The sequence below is a fragment of the Hemicordylus capensis genome, chromosome 4, assembly GCF_027244095.1.
Source record: "Hemicordylus capensis ecotype Gifberg chromosome 4, rHemCap1.1.pri, whole genome shotgun sequence".
NCBI lineage: Eukaryota > Metazoa > Chordata > Lepidosauria > Squamata > Cordylidae > Hemicordylus > Hemicordylus capensis.
In genome coordinates this window covers 152,799-170,531 of record NC_069660.1, presented here as the reverse complement: position 1 = coordinate 170,531, position 17,733 = coordinate 152,799, and the positions used below count along the sequence as shown (strand labels likewise).

The window sequence follows — 17,733 nt, the reverse complement described above, 5'->3', positions numbered from 1 at the left end:
CTCGTTGACACTCTCAAAGAAGTCCAAAAGGTTGGTGAGGCAAGATTTCCCTTTGCGGAAGCCATGCTGGTTCACTCCTAGCAGGTCTTGTTCTTCTATGTGCTTTACAATTTTATCCTTGAGGATGCTTTCCATCCATTTGCTTGGAACGGATGTTAAGCTAACCGGCCTGTAATTTCCTGGATCACCCCTGGATCCCTTCTTGAAAATCGGTGTTACATTTGCTACTCTCCAGTTCTCTGATACAGAGCCCTATTTCAGGGATAAATTATATATTTTAGCAAGGAGGTCAACAATTTCACATTTGAGTTCTTTGAGGACTCTTGGATGGATGCCATCCGGCCCTGGTGATTCGTTAGTTTTCAGTTTTTCCAGAAAGTTTAGAACATCATCCCTCATTACTTATATCTGGCTCAGTTCTTTAGCCGCTATCCCCGAAAAGCCTGGTTCAGGAACAGGTATATGCTTAGTATCCTCTGCCGTGAAGGCGGATGCAAAGAACTCTTTTTGCTTCTCTGCAACCTCCATATGCTCCTTAATAATCCCTTTCACTCCCTCATTGTCTAATAGTCCAACTGCCTCCCTGGCAGGTTTCCTGCTTCTGATGTATTTAAGAAGTTTTTGTTATTCCCCTTGATGCTTTTAGCTAAATGTTCCTCAAACTCTCTTTTCGCCTCCCTTATTGTCACCTTGCATTTCTTTTGCCAGGGTGTGTGTTCCTGTCTGTTCTCTTCATTTGGACAGGCCTTACAATTTCGGAAGGAAGTCTTCTTCCCTTTTATGGCTTCCTTGACATTACCCGTTAGCCATGCTGGCATCTTCCTCGACTTAGTGGTACCTTTCCTCTTTTTGGGTATACAATCTAACTGGGCTTCTAGTATTGTGGTTTTGAGTAAACTCCATGCACTCTGGAGCGAAGTGACTCTCCTGATTTTTCCTTTCAGCTTCCTTTTACCATACTCCACATTTTGGAGAAGTTTCCTCTTCTGAAATTCAAAATGTCTGTGTTAGACATCCTTGGTGATTCTCTCCCCACATGTATGCTGAATTTGATGGCACAATGATCACTGTTCCCTAAAGGGTCAATAACACTGACATCCCGCACCAGATCCGGGGTGCCAGTCAGAATTAGGTCCAAGGTGGCCTTCTCTCTGGTCGGTTCCAAGACCAACTGTTCTAGGGCACAGTCATTTAGCGTATGTAGAAATTTGACCTCTTTGTCCTGACCTGACTCTGAATTTACCCAGTCTATGTGTGGGTAATTGAAATCACCCATGATTACAGCCCTGCCTCTCCTTGATGCCTCCCTGATTTCCTCCTGCAACTCCCAGTCACTGTCGGCATTTTGATCAGGTGGGCGATAGCACGTTCCCTTTCAGGCCTTGTATTGTCACCCACAGGGTTTCTGTGGAGGACTCCAGTCCACCCAGGTTTTCTAGCTTGTTAGATTCTATGCCTTCTTTAACATATAGTGCTACTCCACCTCCAAGACACCCCTCCCTGTCCTTTCTATAGAGTTTATATCCAGGGATAACAGTGTCCCACTGGTTCTCACTGTTCTACCATGTTTCTGTTATACCCACTATATCTATTTCTGCGCTAGCCAACAAGCACTCTAGCTCACCCATTTTGGCTCGGAGGGTTCTGGCATTGGCATATAAGCACTTATATGCTGAATCTCTCACCTGATGTACGCTATCTATCTTTCGACTCTTTGACCAGCTGGCACAACCTCCTGTCTGCTCTTTATGCGGTTCTGCTCTGTCCCCTTCTGTTTTATCTGAAACCTTTGCACCCTCGCACTTTAAGGGATGGCTTTTGCCGAACGGGATACTGCCCAGCTCCCATCGGCTGCTCCCCAGGCGTCATTTTAAAAGCTGCTCTGCAACCTTTTTGATTTTAAGCACCAGTAGTAGTCTGGTTCCATCTTGGTTCAAGTGCAGCCCGTCCCTTTTGTACAGGCCTTGCTTTCCCCAAAATGTATCCCAGTGCCTAACAAATCTAAACCCCTCCTCCCAGCACCAACGTCTCGTCCATGCATTGAAACCCCTCAGCTCTGCCTGTCTCACTGTATCTGCGCATGGAACAGGTAGCATTTCTGAGAATGCTACCTTGGGGGTCCTGGACTTCAATATGCTACCTATCCGCCTAAATTTGGCTTCCAGGACCTCCCGACTGCATTTCCCCACATCGTTGGTGCTGACGTGCACCACGACAGCTGTGTCCTCCCCAGCACTGCCTAAGAGCCTGTCTAGACGCCGCGTGATGTCCGCAACCTTCGCACCAGGCAGGCACGTCACCGTGCGGTCAACACGCGGGTCACAAACCCATCTCTTTATCCCTCTAATGATCGAATTACCCACTACAAGGAGGCCCCCACCCCCCAGAGGAGTATCCCTGTGCGAGAGGATCTGAGCTCATCATCCGTGGAAGGGGTCCCTTCTAAAGGAGCATTTCCCTCTTCCTCAGACTGATGTCCTCCTTGTCCAAGACCTTCATTCTCCCTGACAGCAGAGAAGCTATCAGCCTCTAGTGGGATGTCTCTATCACGTCCCTGAAGGTCTCGTCCACATGCCTCTCTGTCTCCCTGAGCTTCTCCAGATCCGCCACCTTGGTCTCAAGGGAACGAACTTGTTCCCTATGAGGTTCATGAGCTCCTTGCACCGAGCACACACCCATGACTTCTGCCCATGGGGCAAATAATCATACATGTGACACTCTGTGAAATACACTGGGAAGTGCCCCCTCCCCTGCTGGCCTTCTATCTTCATACTGGTTTTGTTGTCTGTTTACAGTATTTAGAGATCGCTTATTAGAAGGATAGGTCTCAGCTGTAATGGTCAGCTGTTTACTGTCCAAGCAGCCTTTCCCAAGAATATGAGGAAGGGATTTGTACTTACGTTCTCTTCTCCACCAGTCTCCTTGTGATCACTGGGGCTTGTTCCAGGCTCCCCCGCACACTTCCGCCTAAACTCCTGCAAAACTCCTATGCCCTGTTTGCTATTCCTGTTCACATAAGAACAGCCCTGCTGGATCAGGCTCAAGGCCCATCTAGTCCAGCATCCTGTTTCGCACAGTGGCCCACCAGATGCCGCTGGAAGCCACAGGCAGGAGTTGAGAGCGTGCCCTCTCTCCTGCCATTACTCCCCTGCAACTGGTACTCAGAGGCACCCTGCCCTTGAGGCTGGAGATGGCCCACAGCCCTCTGACTAGTAGCCATTGATAGACCTCTCCTCCATGAAGTCATCCAAACCCCTCTTAAAGCCATCCAGGTTGTTGGCCGTCACCACATCCTGTGGCAGAGAGTTCCACAAGTGGATCACGCGTTGTGTGAAAAAGTACTTCCGTTTGTTGGTCCTAGACCTCCTGGCAATCAATTTCATGGAGTGACCCCTAGTTCTAGTGTTGTGTGAGAGGGAAAAGATTCTCTCTCTCTCCACTTTCTCCACGCCATGCATGATTTTATACAGGTGAAACTCGGAAAATTATAATATTGTGCAAAAGTCCATTAATTTCAGTAATGCAAATTAAAAGGTGAAACTGATATATGAGACAGACGCATTACATGCAAAGCGAGATAAGTCAAGCCTTAATTTGTTATAATTGTGATGATCATGGCGTACAGCTCATGAAAACCCCAAATCTCCAATCTCAGAAAATTAGAATATTACATGGAATCAATAAGACAAGGATTGAAGAATAGAACAATATCGGACCTCTGAAAAGTATACAGTGTACTGTGCTTGATTGGCCAGCAAACTCGCCTGACCTGAACCCCACAGAGAATCTATGGGGCATTGCCAAGAGAAGGATGAGAGACATGAGACCAAACAATGCAGAAGAGCTGAAGGCCGCTATTGAAGCAACCTGGTCTTCCATAATACCTCATCAGTGCCACAGGCTGATAGCATCCATGCCACACCGCATTGAGGCAGTAATTGCTGCAAAAGGGGCCCAAACCAAGTACTGAATACATATGCATGCTTATACTTTTCAGAGGTTTGATATTGTTCTATTCTTCAATCTTTGTCTTATTGGTTCCATGTAATATTCTAATTTTCTGAGATTGTGGATTTGGGGTTTTCATGAGCTGTACGCCATGATCATCACAATTATAACAAATTAAGGCTTGACTTATCTCACTTTGCATGTAATGCGTCTGTCTCATATATCAGTTTCACCTTTTAATTTGCATTACTGAAATTAATGGACTTTTGCACGATATTCTAATTTTCCGAGTTTCACCTGTAGACCTCTATCATGTCTCCCCGCAGTCGACTTTTTTCTAAACTAAAAAGCCCCAGCTGTTGTAGCCTTGCCTCATAAGAAAGGTGCTCTAGGCCCCTGATCATATTGGTTGCCCTCTTCTGTACCTTGGTTACCCTCTTCTGTACCTTCTCCAGTTCAACAATGTCCTTTTTAAGATGTGGTGACCAGAATTGTACGCAGTACTCCAAGTGTGGTCACACCAGAGTTTTGTATAAGTGCATTATAATGTTAGCCGTTTTATTTTCAGTCCCCTTCCGAATGATCCCTAGCATGGAATTGGCCTTTTTCACAGCTGCCGCACATTGAATCGACACTTTCAAAGAGCTGTCCACCACAACCCCAAGATCCCTCTCCTGGTCAATCACCGACAGCTCAGATCCCATCAGCATATACTTGAAGTTGGGGTTCTTCGTCCCAATGTGCATCACTTTACACTTGCTAACATTGAACTGCATTTGCAATTTTGTCGCCCACTCCCCCAGTTTGGAGAGATCCTTTTGGAGCTGCTCACAATCCGTTTTGGATTTCACTACCCGGAAGAGTTTGGTATCATCTGCAAATTTGGCCACATTGCTGCTTACCCCTGCTTCTAGATCATTTATGAATAAATTAAAAAGCACCGGTCCCAGTACAGATCCCTGGGGGACCTGACTTCTTACTTCCCTCCATTGTGAAAACTCTCCATTTATACCTACCCTCTGTTTCCTGTCTTTCAACCAGTTAGCAATCCACACATGTACTTGTCGCTTTATCCCTTGACAGCTAAGTTTCCTCAGGAGTCTTTACGAGGAACTTTGTCAAAAGCTTTTTGGAAGTCCAGGTAGACTATGTCAACTGGATCACCTTTATCCACATACTTGTTGACACTCTCAAAGAAGTCCAAAAGGTTGGTGAGGCAAGATTTCCCTTTGCGGAAGCCATGCTGGCTCACTCCCAGCAGGGCCTGTTCTTCTAGGTGCTTTACAATTTTATCCTTGAGGATGTTTTCCATCCATTTCCCTGGAACGGACGTTGGGCTAACCGGCCTGTAATTTCCCGGGTCGCCCCTGGATCCCTTTTTGAAAATCGGTGTTACCTTTGCTAAGCATCTAGCCCCTCCCCCCTTCAAACCAACTAACAGGAGGGGGGAGATTCGCTATGTTCGCTATGCTCTCGGCCCTAAACCTCTTATGTAGAGAGTAGTCTTCCAACTGACACAGGATGTGAGTCAAAGGAATGTGGGGCCTCCCCCAGCCCTAGCTGGTTCCACTCCCTCCAGGCAGCGACAATCAACAAACACTGGAGTAACCTAACCCTTGCAAATTCTAACCTTTGCAGGGACAAACACCGGAGTTAGCTAACACTGGAGTTAGCTAACCCTTGCAAGCTCTAACCCTTGCGATTACTAACACACACACAGAGACTAGGACATATTCCTTAAAGAGAAGGCAGCCCCTGAAAATCTACCCCCTCCTGTTAGTTGGTTTGAAGGGGGGAGGGGCTAGATGCTTAGAAAAGCTTGCTTGCCTCCCCAAGATGTGTCTGCTCTTCATAGAGTAGTCTTCCAACTCAAGTATGTAGTACACCGCTCTGGGCTCCTTGGAGGAAGAGCGGGATATAAATGTATGTATGTATGTATGAATAAATAAATAAATAAATGTTTCCCCTAAACAAACAGGCCCAAAGTGGGGCAGGATAGCTTTCTCCAGGCCCTATAGCCCTGGAAAGCTATGGGAGAAAAAGAAAACAAAGACTCCAAAATGGAAAGAGATTGAGAAGACCCATCCCACTGGAACTCTTGGCACTGGAGTGTTCTGCTTTTCATAAGTTGGAGGAGGTGGAATGTGTGCTTAGGATAGTATCCAACATGAGGGTCTCGTTGTCGTCCACTGCTGCTGCCCTACCTCAAAGCACCTTTCCTGGTTCTTGCAGGAGCGGATGGTGTCCATGGTGCTGGACAAGGAGCCTCAGGTGGCCGTGGAAGCTGTCAAGCTGCTCACCCTCATCTTCCAGTGAGTAGTACCACCAGGGTATAATGAGGTACTGCTGAGGTTAGGGCTACTCCAGGCCCCTTCCCTCATTGCCTGCCTGGGCATTGACACACTGAATGAAGCCTGGTCTCTCTGCAGGAACATGGAGGATGTGCTGACAGATGCGGACTGCGAAATCGTCTTACCTCTGGTGTATGCTTCTAGCCATCCTCTAGCAGCTGCTGCTGGTGACTTCTTGTACAAGAAGTGAGTGGTACCCCCTGCCCCTGAGCAGCAAGCTCGGCCTTGCTTTGGTTTGCCTTCTGTCCTGCCCCAGGAGGAGTTGGTTCAGCTTCTGCCCTGCCTCTTTGCCCTTAAATGCGTCCAAGGGGCCTTTCCAGGCGGCAGTAAACTGTGCCCTGTGAGAAGTTAGGGCACAAGTTCCAAACAAGGGTTGCCCATTAGACCCTCCACAGGCTTCAGTCCATGCTCCCAGTAGGACCCGGCACCTGACCCCCCACCAGCAGGGGCCTTGATGCTCCCTGCCAGCCATTTCTTCCGTCCTGAGAATAGCCTGGCCCTTTTAATTACTCTTCTGGTGAATGGGGGAAAGGGTTAGGGGTTCTGCTTGGAAGCCAGAGTTGGCTGGTGGTGAAGTTGTGCGAGGTCCCAGCTTCCACTTCGTGTCTGAATGTAGTGTGAGGCCCCGCTGGGAAAGAGACCCGAAGCCTGGGGGAGTGTGGGAGCGGTCAGCTCTCACTGAGAACTTGCCCAGAAGCTGCTCACTGCTGGGCCAAAGGGAGAGCCAGTTAGGGTTATGCCTGGAAAGCCAGAATTGGCGGCAAAGTTGTGCGAGGTCCCTGCTGTGACCTCAGAACTGTGAGAGCCGCATGTTAATATCAGTTGGCAATAGAATACATAAAGCAAAATGAAAACAATTCCAGTGAGGCCACTTGAGGGCTCCTGCAACTTGCCTGAACAACCTTCTTCTCACTTTTTGAAGGTGAGCAGTGAGGGGGCCGGCATGCCTCTTTGAGAGGGGCAGTCCCAGGCATTTGCACGCCTGACATCTCATCTCCCCTCCGCCATTTAAAAGGGGTTCCGACTGGGGAGAGGAGGTTTGTTAGCAGCCTGCGTTCATTGCCCTGTGATTGATTGGTTGATAAAGTGCTGTCAAGTTGGTGCTGACTCTTAGTGACCACATAGGTAGATTCTCTCCAGGAGAATCTCCAAGTCTTCAACTTGGCCTTGAAGGTCTCTCATAAGAACAGCCCTGCTGGATCAGGCCCAAGGCCCATCTAGTCCAGCATCCCATTTCGCACAGTGGCCCACCAGATACCGCTGGAAGCCACAGACAGGAGTTGAGGGCATGCCCTCTCTCCTGCTGTTACTCCCCCGCAACTGGTACCCAGAGGCACCCTGCCCCCAAGGCTGGAGGTGGCCTACAGCCCTCCGACTAGTAGCTGTCAATAGACCTCTCCTCCATGAAATTATCCAAACCCCTCTTAAAGCCATCCAGGTTGTTGGCTGTTACCACATCTCGTGGCAGAGAATTCCACAAGTTGATTATGCGTTGTGTGAAAAAGTACTTCCGTTTGCTGGTCCTAGATTTCCTGGCAATCAGTTTCATGGGATGACCCCTGGTTCTAGTGTTATGGGAGAGGGAGAAGGAGAAGAATTTCTCTCTATCCACTTTCTCCACCCCATGCATGATTTTATAGACCTCTATCATGTCTCCCCACATTCGTCTTCTTTCTAAACTAAATAGCCCCAGGTGTTGTAGTCTTGCCTCATAAGAAAGGTGTTCTAGACCCCTGATCATCTTGGTTGCCCTTTTCTGCACCGTTTCCAGTTCTACAGTGTCCTTTTTTAGATGTGGTGGCCAGAATTGTACGCAGTACTCCAAGTGTGGTCACACCAGAGTTTTGTATCAGGGCACTATAATATTCGGCGTTTTATTTTCAATCCCCTTCCTAATGATCCTTAGCATGGAATTGGCCTTTTTCACAGCTGCCGCACATTGAGTCGACACTTTCAACGAGCTGTCCACCACAACCCCAAGATCCCTCTCCTGGTCAGTCACTGACAGCTCAGATCCCATCAGCATGTGCTTGAAGTTGGGGTTCTTCGTCCCAATGTGCATCACTTGACACTTGCCAACATTGAAGCGCATTTGCCACTTTGTCACCCAGTTTGGAGAGATCCTTTTGGAGCTCTTCACAATCAGTTATGGATTTCACTCTCAGTGGTGCATTCGTTGCTGTTGTTATTGAGTCCATCCACCTTGCTGCTGGTAGTCCTCTTCTTCTCTTTCCTTCAACTTTCCCCAGCATTATGGACTTCCCAAGGGAGCTGGGTCTACGAATAATGTGTCCGAAGTATGGTAGTTTGAGCCTGGTCATTTGTGCCTCGAGTGGATATTCTGGATTGATTTTATTCTATGATCCATTGCTTTGTTTTCCTGGCTGTCCATGGTCTCCTCAAAAGTCTTCTCCAGCACCAAAGTTCCTTGTTCTGTACCCCTTCTGAAAGCTTGTTGGAGGGGCTCCTGATCTGGTCCCTGCAGTAGGCTTTTAAAGGCGTATGCAGTGCATGGTGGGGTGGGTAGCCCCTGCCCCCAACTTAGCCCTCGGAGAAGGGCAGCAGCAGCTGCAGTGGGAAAAGACAGAGAGGCGGGTCTCACGATCAGTGAGACCCACTTTGTCCGGGTTAGCGGCCCGCTCTCCCCACAGATGATCGGGAAGCCCTGCTGGGGTGGCCGGATCCGCTGCCCACAATGACTGCTGGCTCCATGACGGAGTCGGCGGGAGCTGGGGAGTCTGAGGGTTGTGCGCCCCCCTGAAGCTCCAGCATGCATTCCAGACAGCCCCTTCCCTTTGTTTGCTCTCCATCTTCTTCCTTTCCACTCAGATGCCACTGGAAGCCTACAGTAGTGGTGTGCATGGAACCGCCTTGGTGCGGTTTGACGCTGGGGTGTGTGTGTCTTCCTTTAAGGGCGGGGGAGGGTGCACATACCCCTCCCGCCACTTTCCCCCCGCCAGAGCTCCATTTTAAGGAAACTTTTTGGGGCAGCATCGTGCCTCCCTGCTGCCCCTTCCCCTGTTCCTGGCCAGAAGCAGCGACTGCACCTGCGTCGCATGGACGTGACGTGTGCAGCGGGCGCACACGCAGTCACTGCTTCTGGCCAGGAATGGGGGAAGGGGCGGCAGGGAGGTATGCTGCCGCCCCAAGAGGTTTCCTAAAAATGGAGTGTTGGTAGGGGAAAAGCGGTGGTACGGATAAGTGCACCCCCCCCCGCCCTTAAAGGAAGATCTTCCCCCTTGGCGTTGAGCTGGCGCCTGTGCGAACCAGTTCGGAGGCCTTTTGAATGGCCTTCAAACTGGTTCGTGCACACCGCTAGCCTACAGGCAGGAGTTGAGGGCATGCCTGCTCTCCTGCTGTTGCTCCCCTGCAACTGGTACTCAGAAGCATCCTGCCTTTGAGGCTGGAGGTGGCCTATAGCCCTCTGACTAGTAGCCGTTGATAGATCTCTTCTCCATGAAGTCATCCAAACCCCTCTTAAAGCCTTCCATGTTGCTGACTGTCACCACATCCTGTGGCAGAGAATTCCACACGTTGGTTATGCGTTGGTTCTAAATTTCCCGGCAATTAATTTCATGGGATGACCCCTGGTTTTAGTCTTATGTGAGATGAAGAAGAATTTCTCTTTCTCCACATCATGCATGATTTTATAGACCTCTATCATGTCTCCCCGCAGTCGTCTTTTTTCTAAACTAAATAGCCCCAAAGTGTTGTAGCCTTGTCTCATAAGGAAGGTGCTCTAGGCCCCTGATCATCTTGGTTGCCCTTTTCTGCACCTTTCCCAGTTCTAACTAAATTACTAGATGGTGAGTTGCTTTGGCCAGATCTGATTTCTTCTGGAAAGGGTGCAACTGGAGTACTTGGTACAGTTGGTAAAAGGTGTTGCTGGGCATCCAGAGTGGGGGTGGATTTAGGAGTGCTCCCAAGAAGCAAACCGGCTCTTTCAGAGGGATTTATAGCCCTGTCTTGGACAGGTTGCATTCATTGGGCCAGTCATCAGATTTCCCCAAGTACGCCCCACTTTGCTCTCCTCTGTTACAAAAACATTCCCAGACACTTGTTTAGAGCTTGCACTTGCTCACCAGCGTTAGAGGGCAGAAGTGAGAGTCTGGGGACCCCATAGAGCCCTGCTGCCTCTCACTCTTGCCTATTGACTGGCTTTGCCTACTAGGTTGCTAGCACCAGAAGTGAGTGTCAAGGGAGAGGGACAGCACCGTGAGTGTACCAGAGTCTGTCTTCAGTTGCTGCTAGTCTTCTTCATCGAAAGTGAGGTGAGGTGGAGGCGAGCGGAACAGACCGGTTCTTCGGCGTGGTCTCTGTCTTCTACACATATGGGCTCTGCGCCTGCGCAGAGACCACGTCGGAATCTAACAAACTCAATTTCTCCTGCTTTGGATGGAAACCCTGCCCCCAGCTGCTATATGTGGCTGCACCACTCCTCATCCCCTCAGTTTTTCTTTGTACGCGCTTCAGCGAACATCGTGGTGTCTTTCAGCTCAGCAACTCATTGGCTATGGTAGTCCTGGTTGTTTTTCTCCTGTTTCTTCTGCATTTCTCTAGTTTTTCCTTTGTTTATTCTTCGCGCAGTTGTGTTTTCTTCATCTTTGTGTTTTTCTTTTGACAGTCTTTCCTTTGAGCTCCGGTCCCAGCTGGGAAGGAGCATGGTGGCCTGCTGGCCCTCGGTGTGTATGCCGGGTACGAAGAACTTTAAAAAGTCTATCTGCTGCGGATCGAAGCTTCTCTCCTCCGATACACACACGGAGTGCCTCTTGTGTTTGAGGGAGTCCCACATAGTTGAGACCTGCCCGCATAGCCAGAAATTTACTTAGCAGGCTTGCAGGAATAGGGCTTCTCGTTTGTATGCTTCCCTGTGGGATTTAGCTCTCCGTTCTCCGGAAGCCTTAAAAAATTAAACAGTCTCTGAAAATGGCTGCTTTGATGTCGGCGGACCAATCGGCTGTTGATAGTGTGGAGGACCAGGTCCCGGTAACGGGATTGTCGCCCTCGGATGTGCGGCGTTCAGCAGCGTCAAGTGATAAAGCGTGGTCGAAGGAGTTCCCCTCTTACCAGCTTCAGGCAGTTCCTGTGGTCTTCCTGAATTCGTTGGGGGTGAAGACAAAGAAGAAGAAGTCTAAGACTCAGAAGCACTCCCCAACGGATCAAGATCGAACCCAGGCCCCAAAGCAGAAGGGATCAACGGATGCCAAGGGATCGTCAACTCTGACCTCGAAGAAGACCAAGACAGCGTCGCTCTGTCCAGTGCAAAAACCCTTGGTATCGACGCATCCTGCTTCGCCTGTGGCTTCGGGGGCTTTGGACTCGGTTGCGGTGGGGGAACCCGACTGTGTTTCGGCTGAGGAAGAAGCCTACGCTCCACCCGAGTATGATGCCAATGCTTCGTGGATACCTAGACGTAGGTCACCTCCGCCTCGATACCAAGAAATGCACTCCTCGGCATATCAGCAGGATCTGTCCTGGGATCACCAGGATTGATATACCATGGAGTATTGTTCACCCCTTTTGGAAGTGGAGTGTGTCTACAGCTCCTGGCATCGGGACCCTGGTTCCTATGATCGCTACCGGGTGTACAGCAGCTCAGACTGCTCAGACTATGCTCAATCCCATTATGGGTCTCGCCACCTGGAAGACCTTGAGTATCGGCAGCCTTCGGTACCGAGGACTGTCTGGATGCCCCCCACGCATGCAGAGGGGTGACCGCATCCCCGCTCTTCGTGTCGTTAGCCTCGAGACTGGGAGGATTGTGCTGTGGAGTTCATGTCGGTATTGAAGCCGCACCAAGAGACAGTTCCAGTTCGGCGGTCACCCCCGGAACCTTTGGTCCCTGCTCTGGCCCACCCAGCTGATATGCCCGGTTCCCCATCAGGTTTGATCCCTGTACCCCAGGACCTGTTGGTCTCGTTGCACTCTACGTCAGACAGCGAAGATAGTTTGCAGGACTCAGAGGTTGTCTCATCGAGTTCATCCCTGCTTGATCTCCACTCGGATTCAAAGCCAGTTTCCCCATCGGAGGACCTAAAAATGTATACCGCCTATGTGACCCGTATGGCGTCAGCTCTGGGGGTGAATCTCTGTACCCTTCAAGAAGGGGAGCTGGACCCCCTGTTCAGCCTGATTGACTTGGAGGCCAAGGTGTCTGCTGCCTTGCTGTTCAACCCGGCCTTGTTGAAAGTGGTGAAAGCCCACTGGAAGAAGCCTAATACACTCTCTCAGCCAAATAGGAGCCTGGAGAACTTCTACAGGGTTCAGTTCCAGGAGGCTTACAGCCTTTTTGAAAAGTCACCCTACCCCGAACTCTATTGTTGTAGAGGCCTCTTTACAGAGGTCCAGGGGTCATAGCCGGTCAACCCCAGGTGATAAAGAATTATTTTATTTATTTATGTATTTATTTAGCATATTTGTATACTGCCCAAAATGCAAGTTCTCTGGGCGGTTTATAAAACAGTAAAAACAGCCAATAAAAAAGATTAACATATTTCAACAATTAAAATTTAAAAAGTTAAAAATATTAGAGCACAATTAAGACACAATTAAAACATATCTAATTAAAAACCTGGGTGAACAAATGCATCTTGACTGCCCTTTTAAAGTTGTAAGAGATGGGGAGGCGACCCTTTCCAGATGATCTCAATGGGCGGTGCTGAAAGAAAGAAGGCAAGAAATTAGACTCCTTTGGGAGAAGACTTTATTCTGCTGCAGCCTTGCACTCACGTGTGGCAAACTATCAAGCATTTGATGCCAGATATAACCACTTCTTGTGGGAGAAAGTGGGTCCTTTCCTGGATTTCCTTCCTCCGGATAAGCGGGATCCTGCGAAGTCCTTTCTGAGGGAGGCAATGCAAGTCTCCATGCAGGAACTGTATTCTGCCCATCACTCAGTGGAGTGTGCTGCTAAAGTGATGGCCACGTCCATGGCACTTCGATGCCACAATTGGCTTATGTCATCTGGCATTCACTATGAGGCTCGCATCAGGGTGGAGAACTTTGAAGGCTCTAGCCTGTTTTTGAAACAAACCAATGACACGCTTCAAAAAATACAAAAGTTGTGGAACACTGCACGATGCATGTCCTCTACTTTCTGTCGCCCAAGCTACAGAGAACTTCCAAATGGTTGCCTTATCATATGCAGAGAGCACTGGCTTGCCACCAGTCGCTTTCCGAACGGTCCTTTCGGAGCAACAAGTTCCCCCTCAGATACAAGTTGGGGGGACAACACAATAAGTTGGTCTTCCAGAAACCTCGCCCTAGCATCCCGCCAAAGAAACAATGACTTGGGGCACCTTGTGATCTCCCTGCATCCGTTTGTGACGAGTTGGGGCAAGGTGACTATGGACCAGTGGGTCCTTACAGTAGTATGTTTGGGTTACACCCTGGAGTTCTACAGTCCACAACCGGTATCCAGGACAGTGGTGACTCCTCGTACCCCAGAGTTGGACCAGAAGGTCACCGCTCTCCTAGAGAAGGATGCAATCGAGATCGTGTCGAATCCGGACAGTCCCAGGTTCTACTCCAGGTATTTCCTGGTGCCAAAGCCGGACGGTGGTCAGCGCCTTATCTTAGACCTCAGAGCTCTGAATAGGCATCTGGTCTACAAAATATTCCGGATGCTGTTGGTGCCTACCATCATGACCATCCTGGACAGGGGACATGTGGATGGTCTCACTGGACTTAAGATACATACTATCATGTGTCCATAAGATCTCAATATCGTTGCTTCTTGCAGTTCCAGATAGGAGGGATCTCCTATCAATTCAAGACATTGCCATTTGGCCTCACGACTGCTTCTTGCGTTTTCACAAAGTGCCAGGCCCTGGTGGTGGCGTTCCTACAGGAAAACAGCCTGCAAGTACTGCCGTACCTCAACGATTGGCTGGTCATGGCGAGTACCAAACAGGCAGCCTTGGAGGCCCTCAAGATTGTGATTGGTACCCTCTAGGAGTTGGGGTTCCAGATAAACTTCAAAAAGTCTCAGATGGAACCTACTCGGCGGATTCAATTCATTTGACACAGCCTTGGAAAAGGTCTTCCTCCTGGCCTTTATCCATTCCTGGGCAGGACCTCTCTTCTATGTGTTTCCTCCGTTCCCTCTTCTTCCCAGAGTCCAGGTGGATCAAGCCAAGGCGATCCTGATCACCCCATTGTGGCCCAGAAGGCCTTGGCTTCTGGCCCTGATGAACCTAGTGGTGGACTCGAGACGTCTACCTGTCCTGCCGGACCTGTTGTCTCAGGAACATGGGTGGGTGCTACACCTGGATGTTCGGTCCCTCCACTTGACTGCGTGGCAGGTCCTCCCGACTTCCCCTTGAGACTGCGAGAGGTGTTGGTGGCTGCTAGGAAGCCGTCTACATGGAAGTCTTATAGTCACAAGTGGACTCACTTTGTGTTCTTTGCCACCCTGCATGGTTTTGATGCCTGTAATCCGTCAGTACAGGACATCTGTAATTATCTGTTGTCCCTTAAGGAATCTGGGTTGAAACTTGCCTCCCTTAAGGTATATTTGACTGCCATTGTGGCCTGTTCTCCCTCTGACCGGATTTCGTGGTTCAAAGATCTGGTGGTTAAAAGTTTCCTGAAAGGTCCTCAACACTTGTTTCCAGACGATCCGGTCATGTCACCTGCCTGGGATCTGTCCGTGGTTCTGGCTGGTCTGTTAAGGCAGCCCTTTGAGCCTTTGGCTTCTGTTGACCTTCGTCTCCTGACTTGAAAGGTTGCTTTTTTTTGGTGGCTGTTACCTCCACCAGGAGGGTTAGTGAGTTGTGGGCCCTGTGGGCTGACCAACTGTAACTACAGTTCCATAACGACAAGGTAGTACTCAGGATGGATGTCAAGGTCCTGCCTAAGGTGGTGTCCATGTTTCACCGCTCATCCCCACTCACTTTGTCCGTGTTCTTTCCAAATCCTTCAAAGGATGCGGAGAGGCTGTTGCATCGTTAGGATGTCTTTTTACGTGCAGAGATCTGAGTGGAGGAAGTCCCCCCTCTTTGTTTGTTTTGTATGATGGGCCGCGGGAAGGGCTTCAGGTCTTGGCCCAATCCATGTCTCGGTGGATAGTCTCCACTATTGAACTGTGTTATCAACTGGCCCGTAAGCAGTTGCCCTGCCCCTGTGAAGGCTCACTCTGTTAGGTCTGTGGCTGCCTCTGTGGCCACTGATCGGATGGTCCCATTGGATGCTCTCTGTCAGGCAGCTACTTGGGCTTCACCCCATTTGTTTATTCAGCATTATGCTATCGATGTTAGAGCTCGTAATGATGCTGTATTTGGCAGGAGTATCCTGCAATCAATTTTCAGTTGAGCTGCTTGTCCTGAAATAAATTCTTCCTGGTTGTTTACCTGTTGCCTCTGGTTTTCCCCCTCCTCCTGGGGTGTTTGCTTGTTATGCACCCATATGTGTAGAAGACAGAGACCACGTCGAAGAACTACAGGTTACTCACCTGTTCTTCTAGTCTGTACTTCTACACGCCCTCCCTGCAAGTGTCGCTGAAGCTTGACTCTGTGACTGAGGGGATGAGGAGTGGTGCAGCCGCATATAGCGGCTGGGAGAAATCGCGCTTGTTAGATTCCGACGTGGTCTCTGCACAGGCGCGTAGCCCATATGTGTAGAAGTACAGTTGACAACTAGAAGAACCAACGTTACAGGTGAGTAACCTGTAGTTCTGCCTGATGGGGTGCCAGGCGGTGGGCTGGGGGGCTGCCCAGCTGGATGTCATTCCTCTGCTCTCCCCCTGTAGTTCCATGACCATGCAGCCTATTTGGTGGATAGTCTGTGGGGCTGTGCAGCTGCCTTACTGAAGGACTGGCCGGTGCTGACTGGGCTACTGCTGGAGGAGCCCCCTGTGGCGGGTGAGTGCCAGGCAGGGGGGGAGGTCCTAGTGCAGCACAGTGGGCACCAATGAGGGTGTGGTTGCCTGGAGATTTGAGGCTAGGGGTTTGTGCTTTCAGAACAGGATGCCTTAAAAGGTCACATAGGCCTGGGATTTGTGGTAGTTCTGCAGGGTGGGCTGTGCTGGAAGGCCACAAGGCGTCTCCCAGCAGCTTCTCCTACCTCTGGGGAGAGGCCTGAAGTGGTGGCTAGAACTATGGCTGTGGAGTGGAGACCAGCAATCAAGCCATGGAAGCATTCGGGTGTAGTGGGCAAGAGGCTGGGCCTGAGCTCTTTTCCTTCTCCAGGCTTGGATGATCGACAGGAAAGTGCCCTCATCATGATCCTGCTGGCCAGCATTCGGCAGGCCACAGAGGGGCAGCCGCCTGTTGGCCGGTTCTCTGGGAAGAAGGTAACCAGGGTGGACAGGGCTGCCTGGCCTCTTCCCAGCTTGGCCCATCTTTTCTCTCTCCCCACCCCCGCCTACCCACTAGGCATTGCTCCTGTGTTGCTCCTCTCCTCTCTTTCTGCTCTGCCAGGTGTCTTCTGCTCGGGAGCGCAAGACTCAAGCTGAGGACCGCCTGAGACTCACCCAGCACCTCATCCCACTACTGCCCCAGCTGCTGGCTAAGGTGAGCTGTGTTTGGGGTGGGTGCCTTCTGTAAAGTAGGGGGACACCTGGAGGTTTCCTGCTTTAGTAGGCCCATGATCCTGCTTGCGTTGATGGTGGAAGACATCCATCGTGGGTTAGTGCCACCTGTTTGTTCTAGAGGCAGGACCATGTCAATGAGGCCGGCCTTGCAGGCGCCTTGCAAGAGGAGATGCAAGAGGAGATGTCCTGCTGCTCTTGAGCCAGTCTCCTGCCACTTCCTTTGTTCTCGGAGCCCTTGTAGCTTCCTTGACTTTACTCCTCATTTCTTGTGTTTCCTGTCTGTCCCCCGCCTTTTCTTTTTAAAAGATCCTTAGTCTTTTCTCCCTCTTTATTCCTTTTTCTCCACTGCCCTCTGGTTGGGCAGGGCAGAATGGCTTCTTCTTCAAGAAACGGTCTAAGAGCAAGAAGAAGGGAGGCTTAAATGCTGGAGCCTTCAGACTGTGTTAGCTCAGCATTTCTCAGTTGATCAGAGTCGCTCTCCTAGGCTGCTCAGAGAGTTCAGAGACACTGTACTGCTGCCTCTTCCTCCCTCCCTCCATGGGCTGCAGAGATGTGCCTGAACTTATGGGCTAGAATCAGTGGTTGTGCCAGGGCTTTGGTGCTCCAGAAGCTGCTTCCTTGGGTAGAGTGACCTGAGTGAGCCAAAGGTGCCATTTTGCTGCCTTCTGCTCTGGCTGTTCCCAACTGTCATCGTCATGAGGGTGCTCTGGGACCTCTTGGCACTGGCATCTTTTGGAAGCCCACCACTTCCAGAGCTCAGCACTTTGGAGACCATGCTGTGATGAGTTCATGTGAACAGACACCCCCTCCCTCACTTCCAGGACACAAGTGGGGGTGGGGCCACCTAGGAGTAGATTTTTGTGCTTTAGGCTGAGTCTACCACAACAGCCTTTCAAACTTCTG

At 50.1% G+C, this 17,733-nt stretch overlaps 1 protein-coding gene across 3 annotated transcripts in view; it reads left to right on the top strand.

Moving 5' to 3' along the window:
- Positions 1–17,733, top strand: part of STAG3 (stromal antigen 3) — an 80,939-nt gene that overhangs the window by 19,643 nt on the left and 43,563 nt on the right. For all 3 annotated transcript variants that reach the window (XM_053243814.1, XM_053243813.1, XM_053243812.1), the window contains exons 11-16: positions 6,181–6,260; positions 6,378–6,485; positions 10,471–10,570; positions 16,048–16,159; positions 16,487–16,590; positions 16,718–16,810. In XM_053243814.1, the coding sequence (XP_053099789.1) occupies positions 6,181–6,260; positions 6,378–6,485; positions 10,471–10,570; positions 16,048–16,159; positions 16,487–16,590; positions 16,718–16,810 (597 nt within the window). The remainder of the gene's footprint in view (positions 1–6,180; positions 6,261–6,377; positions 6,486–10,470; positions 10,571–16,047; positions 16,160–16,486; positions 16,591–16,717; positions 16,811–17,733) is intronic.